The sequence below is a fragment of the Hemicordylus capensis genome, chromosome 9 (assembly GCF_027244095.1).
Source record: "Hemicordylus capensis ecotype Gifberg chromosome 9, rHemCap1.1.pri, whole genome shotgun sequence".
Classification (NCBI taxonomy): domain Eukaryota; kingdom Metazoa; phylum Chordata; class Lepidosauria; order Squamata; family Cordylidae; genus Hemicordylus; species Hemicordylus capensis.
The window spans coordinates 29,335,672-29,363,376 of record NC_069665.1 but is presented as its reverse complement, the minus strand read 5'-3'; the positions used below and the strand labels follow the sequence as shown (position 1 = coordinate 29,363,376).

Here is a 27,705-nt window from a genome sequence, read left to right as displayed (position 1 = left end):
TACTTCCGGTCTTTTTTGGCGTTCATAAGTCGAAAACGTTGGTTGTCGAGTAGTTCGTAGGTCGAGGGACTACTGTACTTGTAAACCGCCCAGAGGCACACGTTTTGGGTGGTACAGAAATATTTAAAATAATAAATAAATAATATGTTCAAGTGTCTCTGTGGCTGGACCAACCTTGGCCGGTTATAAGCGGGTATATGTTTCTGGCTACAGAGACCTCGTCGGCCGAAAGCGTGCCGAACGGTAGCTATGACTCGTTACTGGTGCCTGTTCATTTTATGCGAGTATGTTTTGCTCGGCCTTTGGTTAGCCAAAGAAAGTGTCTCTTCCCGTTGCTTTTAAGACCCTGCCAAGGCCCTGAACAACCTATGGAGGGTGCTACAGTGCTTTCAGAATCTTACGAGTGGAGAGAACCGGAGGGATGGTGGAATATCTGCCATCTCAGATGGGAACTGGGCAGAGGAGGAGGGCAGTGCAGCCGGGCAGTGCAGCCTAGAGAGGAAGAGAGGTCCAGCTGCCGTCCTCAGACCAACTTCCTATGCTGGGTTTCAAAAGCTGAAGCCTGGAAGAGACTTGCAAAGCCTGAGGATTCTTTGTACATTGTTGTTTTCTAGGAGGTGGATTGCAGATTATGCTACACACTGGAAAATTAGCCATTGGAGCATCCCATTTTGTGGGAACAGGAACAGACACAGGGCAATTAAGAGAGCCTGTCCAAAGGGCAATTAATAGGCTTTTCATCATTACTAATTCCTCATCTGCACTCACCAGGAAACAATACAGCCGGCTGAACCTACAAGGAGAGAACTTAATTTCCATTTCTGGGAGGCTCTGCTGAACAGGACCTACTTCTGAGTAAACCTTCTAGGCAGGGCAGGGCGTGGCTGGGTAATATAGCATTAAATCGGGTGCTTAGGTGGAACCTTCCTTTAGTCCTGTTTCCAATAATTTGTGGGAAAGCAATGCCGCAGTGGTGCTAAAAAGCCCTAGTGTGGAAGCAGCCATGACCAGAAGAGCGGCTTTTCCTATGGGTAGCAGAGGGCGGGGAGAACTCTGGGATATCCTGGCAGTACTTCTTTAAACCGCTGTACACAAAGAGTGTGTGGACACGAGGGGAGGTCCTTTCTTGAGGCAAGGTGGGGCAGGGGCAGGGCAGCAAGCTCCTCCCCCCGCTTCCACCAACACTGGAGTGGCAGAGGCTGCCTTTACCTTTCTTTATGTCAGGGGTTGCCAACCAGCGGTCCTCCCGATGTTGCTGAACTACAACCCCCATCGTCCCCAGCCACAATACATTATAGCTGAGGGTGATAGGAGTTGCAGTTTATCAACATCTGGCGTGCCACTGGTTGGGAACCCCTGGTCCTTGGCACCAGTTCTGCATGTGGGGAGGGTTTCCAAAGTTCATGGGTAGCTTTCAGAATGAGGCTGTGGGGAGGAGCCAAGAGGTCATCTCCTCTGACCCTCTGCTCTGCACCAAGGCTGTCTTCCCATCAGCCCCTCTCAGGTCAGCCGGAGCCGTGGAGGCTGCAAGTAAGAGGCAGCTGCAGTATTGTTGAAAGATGCCTGCAAAGCAAAGAGCTGCGGGTCCCAGATGTACTGTGAGCTGCCATCCATCCTGGATTTGTGCCGGGGCTGGTGAGGAACGGGAGAAGGGCACTTGGCCACTGCAGAGTGATCCATTTTGCACCGGCTGCTTCCAGCCTTGGGGACACCTTGTCATTTTCTTCCGGGGGAGGCAGTGACCTGTGTGCTCCAGCTGTCCTGATATTTTTCTGCCACTTGGTTCGCTGGAGTTGCAGAGGGGCCAAGGCTGCTCACTGTTTAATAATTCTGTAATGGCATCAAAAGGTGTGTAAGTGAAGGGGAAACCGATTCAGATGGACTGTTGAGAAGGTGAATTCGGGGCCTTGATTTGTAAAAAGACGGGTGCTGGGCTTCAGCCCTGCCTAGAAACCCTACCTTTCGCCTTGAGGATTCCTCCCCCCCTGTAAGCGTTAGGTGGGCTGGCTAGAGTTACTCTCTTGCAAGGGGAAGCTGGCTTGCTTGTGCATGTCAAAAGGTGCCTTTCGTGGCTGATCTCCAGCATTAAAAGTAGATTCTGGAGCTGGGAAGCCCTGGTGAGCCCTGGTGCTAATTAAGCCACCTTGGAGTTCCTTTGAAAATGTGGGATGAGTTGGGAGATAGAAAGCTACAATGAGCACACTCCACAGCGCTGGGCTGTTAACATGATAGACATTCACACCAACACACCTTGCAGCAAAAAGCAATTCCGCCCCACCTTGTCTTTGCCACTTTGTCTGTTTGTCTGAATCCATCCCAAGTTGCTCTGGGTGGAATAAGTGAGATTTGCAGGGCTGCAGAGTTAGTCAGTGGCAGAGTGGAGAATGGGACCCAGTAGCTTCTCCATGCCGTGGCCCGGCACTTCCTTTCCTCGCCTCCTTTCCACCCTACCTGACTTCCTTGGCGTCATCCGCACCTCTGTTGGCAGTCTGGCCGTTCCAAGTTCTTGCATTCTTCCTGTGCAGAGGACAGACTCCTCGGCAGGGGCAAGGGCTGCGGTTGGCTCCTATCTCCCCCTGCCCTCTTTGCACCCTCTTTGCACCCTCTGATCCGCTGCCTTGCATAGCCCCCTCGGCCCGGTGCCACCTCCCCGCTCTGTTCTCCAGCAAACAGCCTGCTGTGCTGGCAAAGTGACAGAGGTCAGCTCAGTGCTTTCCACATGACCTGCCCGGGAACAGAGGATGTCTTTGTTAATCCGCGGGGCTGTCACTTCAACCCCCTTCACAAAAGGCATAAGCCACTTATAGCTGTTCTCACCCCTGACCCCGGATCCGTCTGCACGGTCCCCATTGTCAAAAGCCGCTGGCAGAGAATCCCAGCCCCTTTCCCTCCTCCCTGATCCAGTGGCACAGGCCCCCTCCCTCCTTTTTTCCTGTGGCCGAGGAGGAAGGGGGGTAGCGCCAGGCTGGGCTGCACCTCGTGCTCCAGCTGTGCAAAAGGCAAGTGGAGACGTGGCCCAAAACGGGACTGGACGCAAATAGGCATTGGGTGGTCTCTGGGGGGCAGGGAGGCAGGCAGCAGTTCCACAGAGAATGCCTGTGCATGCCTGTGCCTCTCCCGTCCTTGGGCAGAAGCAGTTGGGCTTCTGCCAAGGTTGTGCAGGCAGAAGCAATGTGTCCCCGCCAGCTTACCTACAGCTCTGGCAAGGGAGTCCCTTCCCAGGTCCCCTGGCTTCACTGTGCACCTTTGCCCTTCTCCTCTGAAGGGCGAGGGCTGTGGGGCTGGCGTTGCATTGCTAGGTGGCTGCCAGAACCAGAAGGCTGCGTCCCTTTACGCCTCTCACTCTTGGCAGGATGGCCGCTTGCTTCAAAGGCTTGGAAGTGGGGTTAGTGACATTTATGGAGGAGAGGGCAGTGAGCAGCCACTAGCCAATATGACCCAACAGGACCTTCGGCATGGTCAGAGAAAGCGTGTTGGGAGCCAGCTGCCGAGGGAGGAGGGTGGTTGCCATCATGTGTCGCCTCTGGGCGTCCTGGAGGTGTCCTCTCGGCCACTGCTGGAAACAGGATGCAAGACTAAGAGGCCCTTTGGTTTGACCCCCCCATTCCTGCAGGATGGAGAAGGGCAACGACATGGCCTCTCCTCCCCATCTGCTCGTAAGGGTTGCACTTCAGGTAGGATCTCAGTTCGGCTCCTTAAGGCTGAGTCTCTCCTCTGGGGGATCACACATGCCTGAAAGCCATGGGGCCTCCAGGGGAAATCCTAATCCCAGGTGGTGGTGGGGGTGGTTTATCTACCGCTTTTCTACAGCAAGTTCACAAAGCAGTTTATGTAGCCACCAAGGCAGGAGGCAACGGTTTCTTTCCCTGTCCGCAAGGGGGCCCCAGTCTCAATCAAAGAACCAGGCAAAGGAGATACCAACAGCAGCCCCTGGCGAGGTGCCCTGCTGTGCCGGATGGGGACAGTTGCTCTCCCTCTGCAGAACGGAAGAGAGCTGCATTTTGAGAAGGCACCTCTTTCTCCAGTTGGCAGCACTCCTTAGGGAAGAGGGAGGCGTGCCTCTTTGCCTGAGGGGGCAACTCAGTTATTATTTATCTAGCTCCCTTGCCCCCACTGAATATACATTACTTTATATACTTTATATATTTGTTCAAACACCTCTTATGCCGTGTTGAGGCATGCCACGAATTCTCTGCACATGCTCAGGAGTGCTGTTGTTTTTGTTGTATGTTCTGTAGTTTGCTAGCGGAGCAGCTACAGTAGAGCAGGAAAGACACAGTGTGAGGTGGGAATCCGTGTCACCCCAGCAACCTGCTCAGATACTGGGAGGAAGGGGCAGTGCCTAGTGAACAGGTCCATTGAAGAGAGTGACTTCTGTGGGGGGCCGTCTTAAATTCAGGGCCCTCTTCTATTTGAGTAACTACAGCACTATATTATTGCTACTGCATTCATTTATATAGTGTCATCCATAGACATGGTGTTTTACAAAGAATGAGAGCTTCCTGGGCAGCCTAGGTGACCCTATGCATATTATGTAACCTATGTGCAGAGAAGAGAGCCAAGTGGGCTTTTCGAGGGAAGACCTTCCAAAGTCCAGGTGCCACAACTAAAAAGCCCCTGTCTTGCCTGGCCACCCGCTGAACCTCTTGACAGTGGTGGGAGACAGAGAAGGGCATCCAATCTGGACCGGAGTGCATGGGCAGAGTCCTCTTTTCTGTCTCAAAAGGATCTATTTGTTGTGCTTGAGTGGGGAGGAACCTCGATAGCTAGGAAGCCTTCTAAGGGAACAAGAAGAGAGAGCATCATTGCAGCAGAAATCGGCAGCCCAAGTGGGGGAGAAAAAAGCATCCAAAGGATACCCCATTGTCTGTGCTGTAAATGGGGAGGCAGCACTCCCTGGAGCTTGGAGCAGCTGAAAGCGTCTGGCCGAACAAGCGAGTTGAGTGGTGTGCTCCCCCCACCCCTGTAATTGCAGCTGCCAAGACGACAACTAGTGCTGATAAAGCCACCGTGTGAGCCAAAGGCTTTGGCAGTTTTTCCAAGAAAAGGAAGGTGGGGGTGAGAAGAAGCGGACTCCCCTTCGCGGCAGATGAGATAAATATGTGACATGCTCTTTGAAATTTTTAGCACAGACATCAGCTTCTTGGGGGTGGGAAGGGAGAGAAATGATCCCCTTTGGTTCAGTGGGTGAACAGAGACACAGAAGTCTTTGAGCTGCTAGGAAGGGGACTTTATTTTAAAAATAGAAGCAAGAATGCGGACACCTGGTATTCTTCTCCCCCTCCCCAGCTTCAGTGGGCAGGTATTGCATTTGCATGTGTTTAAATACATTTGCATATTCAGATGGGCAGTGGCCAGTTTGGGTTGAGGTCCCCCCCCACCCTCTGGGAAAACTGTAAGGCCAAGTGGCAGCATCCATTCAGGGCCCTGCAACTTCCAATGTGACTTGTACGATGTGAATTTCGTCTGTTGGCTTGTTGTGCACGACTTCTTTAGCTTCTGAGAGACGGCTTTGTGGAGAACTTGGATCTGTGGGGGTGCAGATAGACACAGGTATGGAATATTAGGAAGGAGAGGTGAGGCTGTGGGGAGTCATATAGGAGGGCTTGCTGTGTGGGAGGAATTGCCGTTTCTTCCGCTACATGTGAGTTAAGTTCTTTATTTGCAACTCGGCTGGCCCAGGTCTGCTGAGGCAGAGAAGATAATGACGAGGCTGTTCGCACGAGGAAGCCAAGTAAGGACTTGGCTGCTTGTAAGAATTGCCAGGAGGCACCCAGCTTGCTCGGCAGCAATCCTGCCTAGAGACCCTGCCTCGTAAAGGAGGTATGGGAGTGAATGTGCCCTTAACCACATTTCCCTGAGCATGTGCCAAGCAGCCGGCGCTGAAGTCCTGATGGGTGCCTGCCTGTCGCTGGGGGGCGGGGAGCAGGTTCCCACAAAGCACTGCGCACTTGCATGGTGCATTGTGGGATTTCTGAGCCCTGGGATGACATGTCCTGGCCCCCGCACCTCCATGCTCTCTGGGGCAGTGGTGGACCGTCTGGGCGTGCAATCCGTTTACCCAAAAGGTCCTCTGAGACTGTCTGTGGGGAAGGTGGGCTTCTGCAGCCTTCCCTGCTGCCACCCCACCCACCTGGTTGTGAGAACAACCTCAATACCTTTATTTTTTTTAAAAAAATGGGAAACCTCCGTGGTGGCCCAAGGGGGCCAAGAGGGGTTTCTTTCCTCATCTTCATAGGATTTGGGGGTCCACACCCCCTTTCCTCGGCGGGGGCAGCAACTAAACACAGGCTTGGAGCTGCACCTTGTAACAGTTCCTTGGGGTGACCTGGAGGATGAGCCTCGCATGTGTTCCGCTCTGACTGTTGCTGCCCACTGAGTCCAGCTGGCTCTTGGCCACCACTGGGGACTTTGGCCTTCCCCTGCTGCAGTGAGTGTCTGCAGCTGGACTTCTTGCTTGCACAGACCACTCTGCGAGCAGCTTGTGCAGCAGTGCGCCTTTTGGGTGGCAGCCTTGTGGCCTGGGCTGGGAAGGGCTGCAGGGACCCTTTTGGGCCAGGAGGGGGCTCCAGACCCCCACAGCTGGGACCTGGGTGCAGAGTGTGTGGGGAGTCACAGAGCTGCCTGGCTCCTGAAGGGACCCCTTTCCCCATTTCCTTGCTCCTCTCTGTCTGACCTTGCCTAGCCCGATCAGAGGCACCAGGTCCACCCCTCATATCAGCCACGCACCACACACATCTCCTGCTTCACAGACCGAAGGCTTCTTCACACAGTCGTTTGCATCTGGGTTTTATTTGGGGTACCAACATTAGCCTGGTGGTGTGAACCCACGCCAAGGTGTGGATCTCGGGTCATAAACCACCTTGGCGTGGGTTCACACAATCACTTGAATGTTGGTCACTCACATTAAACCTGGATTCAAACGGTGGTATGACTGGCCTCTAGGCCACCCATGCAGCAGAAATTAGTGGTAGAGTCCTGAGGAGGTGGAAGGGCTGTACCGCTTTAGATGGCAGATGTGGCAAACCACGTTACTTCATGCTCTCCTACATAGACAAAATAAAAAACAACCAACACCTCTGTGTGAGTAGAAAGAGAGCATAGCAGAGAGCAGGCTGGTCTTGAGACTTTCTCCCTGGTGGTCTGGGGAAGGGGTGGGGAATGCGGGAAGGCATTGCAAAATGATGTTCCCCATCTGACCAGGAGCACTGGTCTTGTGGAAGCAAGCATGGAATTGCCACCCTTTTCTAAGCAGGGTCTACCCTGGTTTGCATTTGGGTGGGAGACTACATGTGCAAGCACTGTAAGATATTCCCCTTAGGGGATGGGGCCGCTCTGGGAAGAGCAGACCTGCCTGCCTGCTTGCATGCAGAAAGTTCCAAGTCCCCTCCCTGGCAGCAGCATCTCCAAGACAGGGCTGAGAGAGACTCCTGCCTGCAACCTTGGAGAAGCCGCTGCCAGTCTGGGTGGGCAGTACTGAGTAGATGGACCAAGGGTCGGACTCAGTAGAAGGCAGCTTCCCCTGTTCTTATGTTCCAACTCATTCTGCTAGATGCACCGACTGTCTGGGAAGGTTCAGTTTCTTGATACTGCCACCATCCCGACTATTGGCCACTGTGGCTGGGGTCTGGGGATAATGGGAGTTGTAGTCCAAAAGTGGCTGCAGCCCCCCTGATCTAACCCAACACAGCCCCAGTCTGGTTGCTGCCTGAGCCTCCTTTCGTGTGCCAGGGCCTGTTGCTTTTAAGCCACAACAGTGTGGATCTCTGGGTTGTTTTCCTCCCCAAAAGCCTCTTTCTCACTTTCAAGTGCTTGGAAGGCAGGGAGGAACTGGCAGCCAGGAACCAAGGTGCATTTGCAGGGGCTGTGCAGGCAGAACGCCCTGTCTGCCTCCTCCTGTCCCGGCAAACGCAAAAGCACGCCTTCCCACAGGCAGATGGATGGCCCCGTCTGAGCCACCGTTGCCTGGCACGCTTTGCTGTTTTTGCCTTGGCTGCTTGGGGTCCTCGTGGACTCTGGCGTGCTGATCAGTTCACTTTTAAGAGGTGGGGGGGGGCATGAGATAACCTTGTAGGGGGTGGAGGGGTGGGGGTGGGTGGGAGGAGAAGCAAGGCACACACGCTCCTACACCTGTGAGATTTCCTAGTTGCAAAGAACTGCAGGATCCCTGGTGTCATGCATGCAATAGGCATTAGCGGCTTGTCCTAACAAGCCGGGGTGGGCGGCCGGTCCTGAAGGAGGCAGCTAGGGTGGCTCCTCTCTCTCCCGCCCTGCCCAAGAGCTACGCTGCCTGCAGGCTGGGCATTCTCTGGGGAGCAGGGGCAGCTGGACCTCCTTTGGCACCCCCTGGCTGGTTAGGGCAGGTCGTTACTGTCAATAAAACATCTATCACTACAGCGTCAGCCACCTAATACTGCAGTGGGGAAGTAACTTGCGTAGGGAGCCAGAGGTTGCTGGTTCAAATCCCCGCTGGTATGGTATGGTACCTCCAGCCTCAATCTCTAAATAGCGGTTGCAGGGGAGCAACAGCAAGAGAGAGGGCATGCCCTCACCTCTTGCCCGTGGGCTTCTCAGAGGCACCTGGTGGGCCACTGTGTGACACAGGAGGCTGATCTAGAGAGGCCTTGGGCCTGATCCAGCAGGGCTGTAATTATGTTCTTATGATATATTCAAGATTCCTGGGCTTCTTTACTTGGTTCCCTTGAGCTCAAGAGGCTTCAGGAGTGTGTGCAGGTGTTTGTAAGCTGCATTTGTGATGGTTGCTTTTTGTAGCCCACCATGCCTGTAACAAAGGTACCCACAGAGATCAGACATCCTTGTCCTGGGCTTTCTTAAGCAAAGGGTTTTGTGCCTTTGGCATGCTTGCTGAGTGAGGCTGTTGGTCCATCTAGCCCAGTACTGGCTACTCTGGCGGGCTAACAGCCCTCAGCGTTCCAAGCCCTACTCCAGGAAGTCCTCTCGGAGAGGCCACCTGGGATATTCTGCATGCAAACTTGTGCTCTTCTACTGAGCACTGGCCCTCCTCCTTGCCTAGGGCGTAAGCCCATTGAATAGTTGTTTCTAGCAGTGCAGAGATCTGGCCCCAGAGAGAGCTGCTCCTGATGAATGGGGACCTGGAATAAATTTTTTTTGGGGGGGGCACCCCTCCTCCCCACTTTCCCTAAATGGCTTCCCCGTGTACCACCTGGTGCCTTAAAAGAACATGGAATGGGAGAGGAGATCAAGTGTGTTTGAGGAGCAGGTGCTGGGCTGTCTTCGGTGGGTGCAGGAAGGAGGGGTGGGTACCCACGCAGTCGGTGTTTGATGTGTAGTTAGCACCCCACCGCTCACTGGATATGGGGGGGGGGGCACCAAGGAACTGACTGGCCCAAAGGTTGTGCCGGGCGGTCCTTTTGATCTGCTCTCTAGGCTGACGTGTTGTTTTCCAGCCATAGGAGGCTGAAGCCAGGCTAATCTTATCCATAGGAGGCATGAGCCACCCAGCCCCAAATTCCTGGGAGCCTGTCTGGGTTGGTAGGGCTGGGAGGCGGAGAATTCCAGGGCCCGGTTCAGGTTCAGGTTCGATGCGTGGGCTTCTCTCCCCACCTTCTCTTTGTTCAGTGTATCCTCCTGGCCTCTTGAGGCCTGTTGAGTCATGCCATTCCCCCCACGCAGCTGCTCAGCTGCCCCATGGCATGTGGCACGCCCTGGGAGAGAACTGGCAGAGCCTCCTGGGGAAAGTGAGGCATGGGGGAGACGTTTGAAGGCTGGGGTGAAGGATCCTTGCGAGTCCTTGGCAGGACAGAGGCGAGCTGGTCTTGTGGCAGCAAGCATGACTTGTCCCCATAGCCATGAGACTGGCTGGGTGACTCTGGGCCAGTCACTTCTCTCTCAGCCTGACCTACTTCACAGGGTTGTTGTGAGGAGAAACTCAAGTATGGAGTACACCGCTCTGGGCGCCTTGGAGGAAGAGCTGGATATAAAATGCAAAATCATCATCATCATAATAATAAACCCCTCCTGTATTCTACCAAAGACAACCACAGGGCTCTGTGGGCGCCAGGAGTTGTCACTGACTCAACGGCACAACTTTACTTGCTCGTGCAGTTCACACAGATCAGGGAGCTGCCAGGGTGGTGGGGAGGCAGCACCCCCCACCCCCATAGGACTTGCCCTTCTTGACCCAGAGCAGGACTGGTGTTGCTCAGTCCGTCTGCAGGATCAGGGCCACAAGAGAGGGGTCTCAGAAATGCTCCCTCCCACCCTTACAAGTGGCTGGAACCAGATCTGCATCTTTGGTTCAGGATTTGCAACCTTTGGCTGTGATGCTCTTAGTCTCTGATAACAGCCTGACCTTGAAATCAACGCGCATTGATGCAGCCCTGCTTGAGGTGTGGTTGTGTGTTTTTTTTAATGTGTGCAATTTTATGTCTATCCCAGTTATGCCTCTGATTGTCTAGAAGCTCTCTCTGTGTGTGTGTGTGTAAATAATTAAATAACGTGCAGCATCTTCAGTCACCCCGGAGTGAAGCTGACACTTCCCCCTGGAGGACCCCTCACCGAGACAGGGAGACGTTAATAGGTCAGCCAACTCTCCAGCTAATGCAGTGCCAGTGTCAGGACTTGCTAAAGCAAGCAGGCTGGTTGACAGCTCAATCTCCCCCCGCCCCGCCCCACCTTAATAGCAGCGTTGGATTCACCCGCTAAAGGATCTTTTGTCTTTTTGACTCATGGGCCACCGAGCAAATAAATAGGCCATTGGCTGACCTGACCGCCGCCGAATGCTTTCCGGGGAAGTGACATCTTCGCTGGGTCTTGAGCTGCCAGCAACCTCCTAGCGTTTTCTACCACTGGCCACCACCCTGTGCTGCAGAATCTAAATCCAAAGACCTGTTTCTGCACCTTAGGAACATAGGAAGCTGCCTTACACGGAGTCAGACCCTGGGTCCCTCTAGCTCAGGATTGTCTGCACAGACTGGCAGCGGCTTCTCCAAGGTTGCAGGGCAGGAGTCTCTCTCAGCCCTGATTATCGCTGACCCTTGTATTTGGGTGTGGCAGAAGGGGTATGTGCGTGTCAGTGGCTATTTTTTCTCCTCCCCTTTTCAGGCACCGGTTCAACTTTGCTGCTGCCTTGAGTGCTGGCAGAACAGCTAGCTGACTCCTGTCCTTCTTCCAAGTCTCTCTCTCTCTCACACACACACCCCTCCCTGTAAAAGTGCCAAGGGGTCCAGTACAGGATAACAAGTTAGCGCCCAAATCACTTGACTGGGCTTTAATTGGTTGTGAGACTTTGAGGACATGGTCAGGGGCTCTGAGGCACTCCTCTTCCGCCAGGGGATGGAGAGATGCTTTATCGGGCTGGGCAGATTCCTCTTAATTGAGCAGATATTTCGCATTTGCAAACAGATGGCTCCTTTGCATCAATTATTTCTTATCTGTGTAACGGGGAATGATTTTCTGACAGATCGCAAGGAGGTGGGGAGGGGGCCAGTGGAAAGAGGGAGAAACTCTGCACACAGCAGCTTCCGTCCACACACTCTCCCCTTGTGCCTAAATTTTGCCTTTGTGCTCTCCAGACTGTCCACAATTGAGGCGCCTATGCCTTTATGCCCCAGGGGTAGCATTCTCGGCCGGGTTCCTAGGCCCTTAATTGGCAACTCGGTGGTACAGCACAGCTGAAGCCTAATGTCTGGTGACCAGCTTTAAACCTAGTATGGGTATCCATGCCTTAAAAAGGTAGGGGTGTGTGTGTGTGTGTGTGTGTGTGTGTGTCAAGGATGGCTGGGAGGTGGGCCATATCATTCTTACTGAGCTACGGTGACTGCAGGGAAACGTTTGCCCATCTGGTTGCTGCCAAAAAACCCCAAATCAGTTGGACGTAAAAAAGATGGTATGGTTTGAGTGTACTCTGGAATCCGTCCTGCACAAAGTCAGTATTCTCTGGTTTCTTTTTGTTAAGCAATTGTTAAGCATATAGAGGAATAGGTCTTGCTGAAGGAGAACCAGCATGGCTTCTGCAACAGCAAGTCTTGCCTCATTAAACATTTGGAGTTCTTTGAGAGTGTCAGCACACATGTGGATAAAGGTGACCTGGTTGACATAGTATAATTGGACTTCCAAAAAGCTTTTGACAGAGTTCCCCACCAAAAGCTCTTGAATAAACTTAGCAGGCATGGGATAAGGGGGCAGGTTCATGTGTGGATCGGGAATTGGTTGAAGGACAGGAAACGGGTTAGGAATGAATTGACAGTTTTCACAATGGAGGTAGGTAGGAAGTGGGGTCGCTCTTGATTCTGTGCCCTCTACCCATTGAGGATCCCAGCCCCCTGCGACTCTGCCTTCCTAACACCTTCATCTTTGAATGGTTCTCCATCAGCCATGCACAGCTTGCTCTGTCCAGAGACCCATGTGAAAAATCTCTCCCCTCCAAACGGACCTGCCCTGCTTTCCACAACATTGTTTTGCTGACACAGTCATCTTGAGCAGTTAGAATGTCTGTGAATATTCCATAGTGTCGCTGGCAAGCTGAGGCAGTAGAAGGCCTGCAGGTGATCGCTGGCCCACCGTGAGCGACAGCCAGCTTTCTTGCTCTTGTCCGCACTTCTCTCCTCACCAGGCTCTGCCTTCCTCAGGGTATCCACTGGGCTGCCCTGATGTTTACAGCCAGAAAACATGATGTCTTCCGATCCCAAGCAATTACCCAGTTTCTGCTGCAACAAATGCAGCTTAAGCAGAGAGCACTCCTGGGCCACACACCCACATTTGCATGCTTCAGTTGGGGAAGGAACGGAATACGCTGAAGAGCATCCCCCCCCCCCCGTTTTCCTCACCAGGGGAAAATCCTAAGCGGAAACAGGCTTGCTGGAACAGGTCTGATTAGTTGTGGTGCAGCAACCCATCCTGCATTTTCCAGCATTCTGGCTGGAGCCGGAAGCAGAGAAGGGTCCTTGCTCTCTCCAGATCTTAGTTAACAGATTGGCAGCCTTCCCAGAGCAGTGCAGAAGTTAAAAGCTGGTCTGGATTCTTGCCTGAAGTGAGACTACGGTTGTGGAGACACTTTGTCCATCCTTTTTCCAGCATTGGGATGCAGCGTGGATGGGTGTGTGTGTGAGGGGCATACCTGTTGAATTCCTGTCTGCTACTACGCAGCTTTTAAAAGCCACAGGAGCTCTGACAAAAAGGGCAGCCTTGCCCATCTTCTTGTTCCCCAATGGAACCAAAGCAGAAAATGCGAAGTGTGATTCTTTGGGAAAAATAAAAATCTTTCCTCTGCTATTAACATTGAGCAACCCTCAGTAAAGAAGAGCGGATGTGGTCCTTGTTTTCCTCTGAACCAAGTCCTGAGTCTTTCGATAGGTGCTGGGTGCCCCCTCCCCGCCCCCTTGTTGCTCGGCTTCCATTGTGGAATCCTGCACCAGAAATCACACCCATCCTAAGGAAACTTAGGGTGCAAGTTGGGGTTAAAGCAGGGGGTCCCAAACTCAGCTTCCCAGATGTGGTTGGGTACAACTCCTATCCTCCCCAGCCGCAATGGCTGCTGTTGGTTAGTGCAGGCAATATTGAGTTAAATGGACCGAGGGCCTGACTCAGTCCAAGGCAGCTGTGTAGCTTCAGAGTGGTGATAGTCAGATGGTGACTGTCTGGCCGGGAGCAGCCCTTGAGCAGACGCCAGTTCATGATGGTGATGTGGTGAGTTGCAACAAATCTGGATTTTTTGGGCTGGCCTTTTAATTTCAGTTATTAATTAGATTTTCACGTTTATATCCCGCTCTTCCTCCAAGGAGCCCAGAGCATGGTTATATTTAACCTCACAACAACCCTGTGATGTAGACTAGGCTGAAAGATGTGCCCAGCCCAGAGAAATCCAGTGAGTCTCATGGCTGAATGAGGATTTGAACTTGAGACCCCCTGGTTCTAGTCCAGCACTCTAACCACTACCCCATTCTAGCTCTCATGTTATGCCGTAGCCTTGTTATGGGGTCAGGTTATGATTGCTTACCTGCTGGAAAGGCTTCACAAAATCATCAACAATTCCTCTCTCCTTCAAAAAAGAGATCATCAGAACAGCAACGTCAGAAGATGTCATCCTTTATAAACAACCACCACTACCATCAAGTTTCTAGTCCTAAAGATCTGAATGTATATGAGCAATATCTGCTGAAACCAGAGAAGACTGAATCACATTTCTAGTGGTCAGTGTCTTGCATAGCTCCTTGCCCAGAGAAGCAGAAACGACATAAATCAAGCGGAATAAGCATAAATGTGCAAACGTTCTGAATTTGCACCATTCCTGCAGGTAGTAAAGTTAAGCTATTCTTGGTGCAGGCTTACTTCAGCTCTGCCTCCATGAACTAACCTGCTTCTATCTTGACCTCTCCCTTCCTCAAAGAGAGTGATAAAAACTTTGCCCGCTAGAGGTGTGGGAAGGTCGTTTAAGGTAAGCTTTGGGAGAGATTCAGCTGCAAAGGAAATCACTCAATTGCAGGCTACCCAGTGCTAAGCAGGAATGGAAGGAGTGAGCTTCCCAGAAAGGCATCACAGTATGCGTGCGTGCGTGCGTGCGCGCGCACACACTCACCCCTCTGCTACTGCATGCTAGTCTCCACAGGGAGGCCCTCTGGCCTTGTGGAAACATTTGTGGCTGGTTTAACGCAGGGAAGAGGTGTTGCTGTGGTAGAAATACCCGTGGAGTGAGGTGTCCCAGTGGGCAGATTGCACAAGCACTGCTGGGAAAGATGCTTGGAGAGTTATCAGCTGCACATCATGCTCCAGGTCGTGGCACATGGTGTAGAGCTGATAACTCCCAGGTGTGTAAATATGTAATTAGGGAGTTAATAGCGATTCGGGCTATGATTTATCAAGCCCAGAATGGGTGGCGCTCCTGCTGCTCCTCAGCTGAGCTGTTGTTGTTTTTTAAAGCAAAAGGGACTCAAGTGGTGAATTACTTTATTTTGCAGGGGGAGAGCAACTGGCTGTATCCAGCCCCAGCACAACATCCCTCCAGTGGCTTTTGCTGGTGCCTATCTTGTGTTTCTTTTTTAGATTGTGAGCCCTTTGGGGAGAGGGAGCCATTTTATTTATTCATTTATATCTGCTTGGGGAACTTTAGTTGAAAAGCGGTATATAACTATTTGTTGTATTTAAAAAGGAAAACCAAGCAGTGTGATCTTGCAGTCCAGCAAAGGCAAGCTTTGAAACGCAGGGGAAGCCTGGCCACATAGACTAAGTCCTGGGTTTGGCTACAGGGGAGGCGGCATTCAGATCTTCCAGCCCAGGCACAAAGTTCCCTGGGTAGCTATGAGCAAATGCTTCCATGCCTGGATTGTGGGCTTCCCGGAGGCATTGGGTTGGCCACTGGGAGAAACACGGTGCTGGGATCCTGAGTCTGACCCAGCCAGGTTCTTTGAATGTTCTTATGAGCCTTGCTTAAACTAGGAATGGAGCCTCTGTGTCTAGAGGCAGTCTACCTGAGAACACCACTGGTGGGGGAGGCAGCAGCACGGGAGGGCTGTGGCCTTCCCATCCTGCGTGTGGGCTCCCCAGAGGCATCTGGTTGCCCACTGTGGGGAGCAGGAGGCTGGACCAGCCAAACCCACTTTGGTCTGATCCAGCATGGCTCTTCTTATTGACCCATCTAAAGCCCAAGCCCTCAGTGGTAGCCTGCAGGTCCTATCCTGCCTCCTGGTCTACAGCCTCTCTCCTTCTTCCTGTCTCCCCCGCCCCCCCCCACCTCCCAGCACCTCTGTCTGTACCCCTCCAGCAAGTGAGCAAGTGCATGGATCTCCTCTGCTAAATGAACACCCACAACCCAGTGAGGAGTTGCAGCGGGGGGGGGGGGTGTTAATTAAAAAGGTGGGCCTTGGGATAAGCAGACAAAGAGGGCCTGAAGGGCTGGGAACAGTGTTTACTTACGGGCAGTGGTGGTCCATTAATGGATGCGAGCAATTAAATGTATATGAGACACTGATCAAGGGTTAATTAAACATGGGGACCCCTTTGTCTCCCATTGTCTGTCTGGGCAGTCTTGTGGCATTCGAGACACCAGGTGGAAAACCTTTCCCAGCAGAGAAGCCCTTTGGAAAAACAACAAAGCGAGCCAGAGACACAGAGTGGCTTGCAATTCTTTGGGTGGGAGCTAAAGACCAGCAGCAACTCCAGGAGAAATATGGGGAAAAGGAAAAGAAAAGGGGAAAAGTGCATTCGGGGGATACATTTTGGCCTCATTTTATATTGCAGAGAGATACATTGTCTCATCTCTCTCTCTCTCTCTATATATATATATCTCAAATTAGTGCTCCTTTCCTAAGTGTATTTCCTTGGAGTCCTCTTATTATTATTTGTCATATTTTTATATTGCCTGATATGTACCTCTCTAGGCGGTTTACAAAGCGTAACCCTTGAAATTGATAGAGTGGAACTTTCTTGAAGCTAAGTTATGCTTTTCTCCAGGGGTTTTCAAACTTGGGTCCCAGAGGTGGTTGGACTACAACTCCCATCATGCCCCCATCATTTGGCCTGGTGGCTGGGAATGATGAGAGATGTAGTCCAATGACCTCTGGGGACCCAGGTTTGAGAACTGATGAGTTAAAAAAAAGTACGTAGCTCTTATCAGAGGCTGAAGTCTTTTGCCATCAAGCCACCAGGCATATTAGATCCGTGGCCAACATAGGAAGCCGCCTTATACTGAGTCAGACCCTTGGTCCATCTAGCTCAGCATTGTCTGCACTGACTGGCAGCGGCTCTCCAAGGTTGCAGGCAGGAGTCTCTCCCAGCCCTCCTTGGAGAGACTGCCAGGGATTGAACCTGGGACCTTCTGCCAGCGAAGCAGATGCTCTACCCCTGAGCCAGCCCCATCCCCAAGACATCCCCAGATGTGTGGTCTGGAGGCGCCTCCTTGCCGCAGCAATTGCCGTGCAGCTGAGGTGGCCTGGGTCTGGTTGGTGCCTAGAGGGGAGACTAGCTAAGAACGGCTGCCTTGAGTCCCATCCTGGAAAAGAGGCAGGCGGCTGCAGCTGCAGCAAACCCTGCCACTTGCTTTCCAATTAAGCGAGAAGCAGCAGCATTCCTTCTTCAAGGACAGGCAGTAATCAGCCCCGTCATGCGAGAAGAGTGACTTTCTATTAATAATTGCACAAGAAGCAGGCAGCTGGGGAGCTGCACCCAGATCTTCCTTCATGAGCCCTGGGGGAACCACTGACTGGGTCACCTGGGCGCCCTTTTGAGTCCCAGGGCCAAGGTGGCCCCCTCCGGGTTTGGAGCCCCCTGTCCACGCCTGGGCGGAATGCTGCCGGTCGGGAGTCAGCAAGTGTTGCCATTTGAGGGCTTGTGGGATTTGTCAAGCGCCAGTGGCTTGCGCGGGACATTACCATATGGACCCCATAAATTATACCGTTCCAGGAAACAAATGGTAGATTTATACGTCTTTGTTCATAGGCGTGCCTCATTGAACCTAAGCGCTTTGCGGCGAAGTCCCTGCACCATCCATCGTACTTAGCTGCCCTGGTTTTAGAGAACTAATCCTTAAAAAAATTGGATCAACATGAAAATCCTTTCAACAGCCAACCCCAGGCCTGCACACTCATAAACCAAGACGAGGGGAGAGCGGGTGGGCAGGGAGCAGGGGGAGGCCCCATTCTTGACCTGTGGGGCACCCAGTGCACAGCCTGGCCCGGCCCTCTGGTCTTTGCTTGCAGCTCCTGTATTCTCCATCCTCCTGCTCTCTGCCAAGGGCCCATCTGTAGGTATTGTTCTTTTGGATTCTCGGAGGAGCTGCAGTGTGTGATTTCTAACATGAGAGGTACCAGAACCTGGGTGTCCTTGCATACCCTCTCTTCCGCAAGCCAGTGCTGTGTAGTCTCGTTCAAGAATACTAATAATTAGGACTGCAGCATTAAGTCAATTAATCGGTTAGACGAATCCATCAGAACCATTTAATTGGTTAAAAAGGTGCCCCAGATGAATCAGGCAGCTGATGTTAAACATTTCAGATTTATTTTCTAATACAAGTGCCTATAAAAACTGCAGGTGGCTGGAACCAGCTGAGAAGAGGCATGCCCCCCTTGGAGGAAATGCCTCTTCTGAGATGATGTTCTGAGGACACTGTATGCATCCTCAAAGTGCAAAGGACGTGTGTATTCTTTTCTTTAGCACCATTGTTTTGCTTCCTATGTACATTTATGCTGATCTTACCAAAGGATTTGTGGATTGACTATAATTCATGTGCTTAATCAATCAAGATGTCTTTAATTGGGTGACGGACCTAATAAGAACATCAGCATTCTGTATTCAGGTCACCCAGATTCCATATTCCGAAAAGGCTGGATTCCAAACAGTCCAGCCCAACTCCTCAACCACATGGACTAGAAACATGCTTGAAAACGACAACGGTTCTCAAGCATCCAATTTCTCTATCCAGTATCTCATTCTACACTTCCCCCATGCTTGTGTGGAATTGCAGTGTATTCTCTCTCTCTCTCTCTCTCTCTGGGAAGAGGAAAGAATGCAGCTTCGTAAGCAGCTCAAATGGGCTTTGGGTGGAGCTAAGTGTGTTGCACCTGTTTGTTGATCTTGCTTTGACTCTGCCTGCAACACAAGGTCTCTTTGATCTCAAAGCCCTGCAGGCAAGACTAGGATTTCTTGCTCTCAAGGAGGCTGAGAACCAAGTCTGCACTGACTGCCTGGTAATCTTCCCAAAATATTTTTCTTCTTCACTTTCCCCCAACAGCCATCTTTTTTGGGGGGGCAGGGGTGGGTAAATGTGGCCCTTCAGCTGTTGTTGAACTACAACTTCCATCATCCTCAGCCACATGGGGATGATGGGAGTTGTAGTTCAACAGCAGCTGGAGGGCCACATTTGCCCACTCCTCCTTTAGGGGCTCACTCCTCGGTTCTCATCCTAGTGAAATTTTTGAAACCCATCCTGCTTTAATTCCTGGGGAGACTTTGCTTTTCACCATAAGGTACTCACACAGAAAGTTAGCTGTGGGCACATTTTTATTTTTATTTTTTTGAGCCTGGCTTGAAAAATAAGCTGCCTCCACTTGGGCTGGCCTCAGGATTGTGGGAACTGGTCCTTAGGTGGTTGTGGAGACCGTACCTTCTCCCAGTCCTGATCAAATCTGTGATGTGGCCACATTTGAAAGACTCTTTGTACAGTTTTATTTGCAAAAGTACATGGTAGTGCTTGGAATGGTACAGAGAAGGGCAGCCAAAATGATGAGGATGAGGAGGAGCATCTTTCCTATGAAGAAAGCCTAATTTTTTGGGGATTTTTTCGTTCAGAGATAGAGACTTATAAAAATTATGCACAATATGGAGAAAGTGGAGAGAGAAAGGCACTTTTCTTCCTGATAGAATGCAGGGTCATGCAACAAAATTGTTGGACAGTTGATTCAGGAGAAGCAAAATACAAATACGGCAAATAAGAACATAACAATTATTTTATATGCCACTTTCCAGCAAATGTTTCCAAAGCAGCATACATAGATATAAATAAATAAAATGCCTCCCTGTCCCCAAAGGGTTCACCATCTTTAAAAGAAACATAAACTAGATACCAGCAACAGCCACTGGAGGGATGCTGTGCTGGGGATGGATAGGGCCAGTGGCTCTCTCCCTGCTAAACAAAAGAGAACCAGCACTTTAAAAAAGTGCCTCTTTGCTCAGCAGGGGTATAAACAAGGGAAGCTCTCGCTTAAATGGTTTTCCAAGCTGATCTCTGGCATTGCCAGGAAAGAACTTCACATCCTCCCTTTCCTCCTCCTGTTCCAGGCATCGTCCTTTTCTCTGGAAACACCGGCTCTCAAACTAGCTGCCAGTGAGCCCGTTCAGCGCCCACCAGGCACCGTGGAGAGCGTGATTGCGGGGAACGGAGCAGCTCAGGACCACAGGGCCAGTTTGGATGTGGAGGGTGCGTCCCCAGCAGCTACAAGTAAGTGCTATGTCTGTGGTTGCAGTTTGGAATGTGTGTGTTCACACATACACAAACACACAGTGCACAAGGTGGCATCACCCCAAATGTCTGGAATCTGTGTGTGTGCACTTATATACATACTAGAGCTGTAGTGTTTAATCAATTGATTGCCTAGATTAATCAATTAAAAGTGGGGTTTGATTGACTAAACTGGCGCCACAATTAATCAAGCAGTAGATTTATATATTAATTACTATTACTATTATTTATTTATTTATTTATTTAATTACAAGAGGAGACATTCCTGCTTCTCTCTGCCAGGAGTGAATGCCTCTTCTGAGATGCTTGCTACATCACATCTGTGCATCCAGATACAAATAATGTAAGCTTTCTGCTTAAGAACTCTTCTTTTTACTCACATGCAAACTTACACACAACTCATTCATTCATCAGTTAATTGACTAAAATGTATACTATGAATTTTAATCAGGTGACAGCCGTGTTTTGCTTCTGCAGGGGGCAGATGAGTTAAGCTGAGTTGCTTATATCCTACAGCACTAAGATACTTTCATATTTATTATCTTTAAAGTAACCCCACTTCCTGTGGGTTTCAGGCCACAGGAAGTGATGCAAAGCTGGGTGGAGTCTGAGCAATATAAATACTGGGCTGTTCCTCAGTTGGAGAGGCAGAAAATGTGTTTGCTGTCAATGCTTGTTGCTTTGTCTTCACATAAGCAGAGAGTAAACATGTAAAAGGCAGTATTCTTGGCCTGTCTTAAAGGTGATTCAGCACCAGCAGTCTGATTTGATGTGGTCCTTCACTGTGGGAGTTCAGAACATAGGGTCATCTCCTTGCTAAAGCCTTCCTAGAGGGGATTTTAGGATTCCAGAAAATCCTGGGCGTCTCCAGAACAGATGTAAGACGTCTGCCTTTTCAGACCAAGCCCAGATGTCCCAGTCCTGCTTCCTTCCTCCCCAACTAGTAACCAGCTGGTTGGGTCAATGAAGGTCACTCCTGAGCTTTCAGTGTCCAGTGCTAGGCCTGGCAGAGTTCCATCTCTTAGGAGCTGAAAATCCTCTTTGGTTAGGACCTGCAGCATTCCTGGGGGAGGTGTCTCTCCCTCTATCACGCCCCCCCCTTCCCTGTTCCAGAAGATGCTCCAGACCTTGGGATGTAGAACTCTGCTTTAATGAGGAGGGAGTTTTCTGGTAGTGCAGGGAGCAGAAGTAAGAATAGTGAGTTCACACAGAATACTTGATTCAGTTTTGCAAATGCATAACACAGTTGAACCTGTGGAATGTTATGTCTGAGAAGAACTTAATGTGAGTAGGGATGGAGACCCAGCAAGTCCCATTTCATTCCTTCCCAAAGTGCTTGGGGGGGGGGGCTTCTGAAAGGAAATCTAGAGAGCAACTGAATCCACATCTGTTGCAGAAGCCAATGCAGATAACTACTTCCGGCTTACCAGGCAGAGCAAAAGGGAGGCATTTGGCGAGTGCATGGAATGAAATAAATGCCTTCCTCACAAGAAGGTGCACCTGAAGGCATGAATACAAAAAGCATATGCTTACAAAAGCATAACCCCAGCCACAGCTAAATGCAACACCAGGAGAGATCCCTGGTGGGACCCTTCTGCTGTTCTTAAGAAGTTTAATAACAGCCGGGAGGGCAAGTCAGATCAGGACTGTGGCACTGGGGACTTCTCTTCAAAACCCTGGAGCTGTTCTCACAACTCTCAGTCAGGTAGCAAGGGTGTCCTGCCTAGGTTTGGGAGCTGTGGGTGCTCCCGATTTTTGATCATCTGTGCGGGGAAGCAAAGCAAGGTAGGAGGGTGAGGAAGTGATCCTGTGTGAGGCTGCTGCCGGGTCGGAGGGCGCACAGACAGGTCCCCAGCCTGAGTAGGACTTTCCTACCCTCTTTATATCACTGTGTGAACTGCCCTGCCGTCTCTCTTTTTTGTTGCCCCAGTGAAAATCACACTCTCCATCTAAGTTGCTATTTGTCCTGTGAGGCTGCAAATATATCCCCTGTGGGATAAAAAGAACTGGGGGTGGGTAGTTTCATTGGGGAAATGGGAGGGTTTAGCCTCCTGGCTGCTGTTAAACCTTTTATAAACAGTAGGTCTTTCCAAGGATCTTATGGCTAATTTGGGCCCGAGGAACATGAGCACAAAGACTTAGAGGCAGCTTACAGTGTTCCCTTGAGTTTTTCTGGAGTTTGCCATTCTGGAATAATTCCAAAAGCTGCAGATGGGGGCAGTACCTTTATGAGGACCAGCTAAAGCGCTGCAGAGCCACGAGCAAGTCCCCAGCACTCTGTCTCTAGCTGGATGTTAAGCAACACAGCCGGAGTGACAGCTGGCGGGCAGAGCAGTCCGGGCACGAGGTGGGCGCTCCCCAGCCTGCCCTTTGCCACTAGGGCACCCCCTCAGATTCATCTCCATGTCTGCCACTGTCAACACAACAGTGCCATGTTCCTTTTACTTCTGCTGCCTGCCTCATAAGGAAGCCCGGTCAGGGCGGGCAGCGGATCCAAGCTAGAATTTAGACTGAAATAAATATAGAAATGGAGGGACAGCAGCCCTGGGTGCCGCCTGGAATTTCTTTTGCACCTAGCAGAGGCTAATCCAATTAAATTCATCTCAGCACCTCCAGCCTCACATCTGAAGACTGTTGCAAGCAGTCTTTCAACATCATGCCTGTCCTTTTCTCCTCCCTGTCCTCTTGTTGTTTTGCATCCCGCCTTTTTGGGGAGAATGCAAAGGCTTGCTGGCTATTTGGTGAGATGTTTAATTGGTCCTAATACGGGTGATACTCAGCTTTGCCCTTTTTTGCGCAACCCCCCCCCATCCCCCCGGAATGGATCAACATGGTTATGTACAATTTTTGTATATTCTGGAATCAGGGGTTGGGCAGGGTCGTTGGTAATTTGTTAGCTATTTATTGCCAGCCAGCTGGGAGCAGGAGAGCCGTGGCCTGGAACGAGCCGTGTGAAGTTCCCTGTGTTAATTGCCATCCTGGCAGAGACACTGAGTAATGGCATGTTAGAGGCTTGCTGTATTTCATTCCTGGGCTCCTTAAGGCAAGGCCCTTTGTGTTCCCGGGCTGGCTCTTGGCTGGCACTCCAGGAGGGAGGAGATGTCAAAGCCTGCCTCCTCTGGGTGAGGCAAGGTTAAGGCTGAATGCCTTGAGGACTGCAGGCACCCCTCCCCTCCCCTTTCCATTTCTGACACAACATTTTTGCACGTGTTGCATGGGAGGCTGATAGTCTGCACATACAGAGCCGGGAATGAACATTTTAAGTGGGATCTCTGGTGACCAAAAGACCTTGCAGCTGTCTCCTTGCACTGTGTGTGCGTGTGTGTGTTATACACACTAGGATAAATCTGTATAAAGATGGTGCATATAAATGCACACAATTGCTTCACATACACATGCTGATGAAGCTGCAAATGCATTCAGCCAGGAGAATTAAGCGGGGGTGGGGGAGGAAATTAACAGACATTGGCTTGCTCCAGATTAGCGAAAGCAGAGAGAGAAAAGTGCCCTTTTAAACCTTGTGAGAATTGCTGATAAGGACATTTGTTCCTTTCGATTCTGTAACACACACACACACTTCAACCAATAAACCCCACAAAAGCCCAGCCTGAAAGGGGGCAAGCATATGGAGAGCTGGTACAGTGAGCAGGAGGGGGACGGGTCCCAGTAGGTAAAGGAAGGGACTGAGGGGGCCCTTGGTGGGCCCGTCCTGATGGCATCTTCATGGCCTCCTGATTGGCGGCTGCTGCGCTCACCTGGGAACCCCCAGTTGTGTCCCGGAAAGAGGCCTTGCTGCTCTGAGTAACTTCAGTTGGATGACCCAGAGCTCTACTCATTGGTAGTGGTGGTGAGAACATGATTTCTCCCCATTGCTTCTGTCCAGAAATTTGCAATTCCGTTATGTTCCTTTTAAATAATAATAACAACAACTAGCTTGACCAGTGCAGAGCTTCTGCATGCTAGTTGCTCTCCTTGCCCCCTTAATTGGAATCCTCCTGAAGCTTTCTGCTTGCCCTGGGGGCTCCCGGGTCACGGGGTGGGGGGTCCTTGATGCCCATTGTAGAGATCCCCTCCCAGCTTGCCAATCATGGCCTGTGTCATCTGCAGCTTGGCCAGCAGATGGCAAGACAGAGCCCCAGAACACTGTCAGGTGCAGCCTGCCAGACACCCCCCCCCCCACCGGCAAGGTCTGCTTATCTCTCTAGACTTCTAGTCTTCAGGGGCCTTGCCGTTCTGGCTTTTTGTACTTCCTTGAGGCCTGCAATCAGATATTTTTGTTTAAATTCCGCAAACCGTCTTTCTCTCGCACCCAACCAACTCTCACTCATCATGATGGCAATTCCCTACGATGTATGAAAACAGCACAGAAGCTCAGAGAGTATTTTTTTTTTAAGTCCAGGACATTTTGCAGCACAACTCTGGATCCCTTGTGCGCAGAGGTACACTTAGGTAATTTTGGAGCCTGGAGCTTTTGAAGGCCTTTTGAAGGCCCCCCCCCCACTGCAAGTTGAGCATCATCCCCCTACACACACACACACACACACACACACACACACACACACACACACACCATGACACATGCAGTATTCTTAACACATGGGTTTTTGAGGGCACAGACAGCAAGCAGCTGAACCAATAAGAATACAAGAATAGAAAACAGGTGTATGCATGCAAATCTGCATGAGCAGAAACATTTCAACACACAACTTAATGCATCCCCATCCCACATATTTCTTTCCTCACTCTCCCCCTCTGTCTCTAAAGGACCCTGGTACAGGTCACAATCACACTTGGCTGCCCGGCACAGTGTGGGCCAGCGACAACCATACAACCCAGGACAGACTAGAGAGATTTGGGGGCCCTGGACTTCGGCCCCGAAGTCCTGGGTAAGAGTGCCACTGCTTGTGTGGGTGGAAATCTTGGATTATGTGGGGATGGGCAAGAGCGGCACTTTGGTCTACCACCCTGCTGTCATTAAAAAGCACAGGGGCTCTGCTTGGAAAGGGTCAAAGCTCGAAATGCCTGGCCCGGTCTGGAATATAGCCTCTCCTCCCATATAATTCTGTGTGGTGGGCATTCTGAACCACTGAGGTGGCAACCTAAGAACAGCCCTCTCTAGCCCAGCATCCTGTCCTCACCCAGTGGCCCACAGCCACCAGACCTGCCCTCCTGTCGGTGGGTACTACCAATTTGATAGAGGGCTTAATCCTCGCTTTCTGCCCATTTATCCCCCCCCCCACTCCCGTCCCAGGCAGGGGCTTATCTCACCACCACCCCCGCAGTAGGCTGCCCCCCCCCCCCGTTTCAGAAACCTCTGGTGCGGGGTGGGATACCGAGGAGATGAGCCAGCCAGGGATGCGCGCGAGGGGCTCCTCCTGGGCCCCCTCCCTCCATCTCTCGTGGAGCCCCCTTGGCCCCGCCGGTGGGGTTTCCTCGCAGGCCAGTTGCTGCTGCTGCTGCTGCTGCTGCTGCATGCCGCCCCCCTCCCGGCGCCGGGCGGGCGTGGGAAGGTCCGCCCCGCCGCCCGGGGAGGTAGGCTCTCCGGCTGCGCCCGGCCGGCCCCCCTCCCCAGCACGCGCGGGGCTTGCTTCCGGGAAGGTGGAGGCGGGTGGCCAGCACAGGAGCCGCCGCCGCGCCTTGAGCGCCCTGGCCCGGTTGGAGCCGGTGAGTCACTCGGTGGCGGCGGCGGCGGCTACGGCGGCTGGAGCAGGAGTCGCCGGGCTGGGCTGGGCTGGGCTGAGCTGGGGGCGGGGAAGCAGCAGCAGCAGCAGCAGGAAGTGGGCAGAGCGAGGCGCACACGCAGCGCCAGAGACCCCGCCGGGCTGCCCTGCGCCCTCGCCGCCGCCCGCGCCTCCCCGGCCCCCGAAGTTGCGCGGCGGAAAAGTTTGCTGCCGGCGCCGGCGGCTGGAGGAGTGCAGCGCCTCGGCGGGACCGCGCCTGCTGCCCGCCGCCTGGCCCCATGGAGGAGCGGAGTCCCCGCTGGAGCGGCCGCCCTGCCGTCATCGGTGAGTGCTGCCGGGGCGCCGCCGCCGCCGCCGCCCTGCGCCCATCACCGCCGCGCCGGGGCGGGAAACAGGCAGGCAGGCACGCAGGCGGGCTGGCTCCCTCCCTCCCTCTCCCGCTGCTGTGGGTGGGCTGGCGCCGGGCTGCGGTGGATTTCCAGGGCTGGGTCGGTGGGGAAGACTCGGAGGAGCGAGGTCCACCCTGACCCTGGGCCGTGCGTGGCAGAGAGAGGGAGGCTGGCTGAGCTCGCTCCGTGGCGAAGGCTCTTTGCACATGCTCGTCGGTGCTGCTCGGCTTTGTTTGGATGTTTCTGCCCTGCCGTTCGGGGCGGGACCTTCCTCCAGGCGGCTTACAAAAGCAGAACCCCGGACGCAGTTAGGTGACTGCAATCCAGGTTCAGTTTCAGTTCAAACCACAGACGATATTGGTGGTGGTGATCATATCGCTAGAAGGGGAAAGACCTGTCACCCCAAAGTGTGAAACTGGCAAGGTTTAAGCAAATGTCAGGAAACCATCAATGAGGGGGCTAGGCGGGCATCATGGGGCAATGAGTACCTGTGTCTCTGGGTGCCGCAACTGAAAAGGTCCCATCATATGCCAGCTGGATCTCTGAAAACGTGGAGCAGAGCCTCTGATGATGGTCATAGTGGGCAGTCAGGTTCATGCAGTGGGGCAGCTATGGGACTGTGGGAGAGCTTGACACATACTGGACCCTATTCCTCTTCCTGTCCCCCACTGATTCTCCTCCAGCAAATTAGTACTTGGTTTGTTAACTTGGGGAACTCTCTGCCACATGATCTCATAGAAGTCCTTGCAGGAGTGGAGTGGCAAGAGCTAATTTCCTGGGACAGAATGAAAGCCCCTTTGACTAGAGTTGGCTTCACATGTCGTGTTCAATGACTTTGGAAGTCTCTCCAGAGCATGTGTGAGGAAAAGCAATGAAGACAACCATTCTCGCATAGCTGTTTCACATGTATGTGTTTATAGGATTGGAGGTGGTGCATCTGGAGTAGCTTTTTACTGTGCAGTAGTTGCACCCAAAACTTGGGGTCGACATTGTAGTTGCTCTTGTTTTCTTTGGGCCTTTCACACACTTTTAGGGAAGTGAGAAAAGGTGACTGGAAGAGAGGAAAACAGAATCTAGTGCATGCAACTGACCAGCTTTAGTGTGCACGTCTGCTGCTGTTCTGGTATTAGGCCATTTTCTCCCGTGCATGCCCGTGGATGTCTTAGAAACTTCAGTAGGGACACTGGAATAAGTGTGCATGCTCAAGCAACCTCAGTTGGTCATGAGGACAGTGGGTGCGTTCCCACTGTGGCAGACTTGCTGCTTAATATTTGAGAAAAGCAGTTTTGGGACTTGAGCCTGTCCCTTAATCCAAGGCATGTGGAGAGGGTGGCAAAGCAAAGGCATTCTGCTCATGCGCCTTCTGTGCTCTGAACTTTGTGTGGATAGCTTTATATTGACCTTTTGCCAGTTTTCTTCTTGTGATGATAATTTTTTTTAAAAGCAACACACCACACTTTTCTGCGGTATGACTTTGCAAGTGCAGCTATTGGTTTTAGCAGTAAGAAAAAAGATGGCCAGTAATGTATCCACAAGTGGAGTAGATTCTGTAGAGAGCTGATTTTGGGTTGGGAAACCCTGGCACTAGGGCTGCGGTGTTCTGGCTTTCCAAATGGGGTGCCTAATTTGCATATTATGTCAATTGGCTTCAAAATAATTTTTGAGCTGAATAGTGACGGCACGTTTTGCTCCATAACTCCGCTTC

The 27,705-nt window shown here is 51.9% G+C and overlaps 1 protein-coding gene across 5 annotated transcripts in view; it reads left to right on the top strand.

The window, feature by feature from the left end:
- GSE1 (Gse1 coiled-coil protein) overlaps positions 1 to 27,705 on the top strand; it is a 380,250-nt gene that overhangs the window by 124,285 nt on the left and 228,260 nt on the right. For 4 of the 5 annotated variants that reach the window (XM_053270504.1, XM_053270505.1, XM_053270503.1 and 1 more), the window contains one exon: positions 19,750 to 19,909. In XM_053270504.1, coding sequence (XP_053126479.1) covers positions 19,750 to 19,909 — 160 coding nt within the window. Of the gene's footprint in view, positions 1 to 19,749; positions 19,910 to 25,660; positions 25,936 to 27,705 lie in introns of those variants that run through there. The other variant, XM_053270506.1, reaches the window with a different exon arrangement.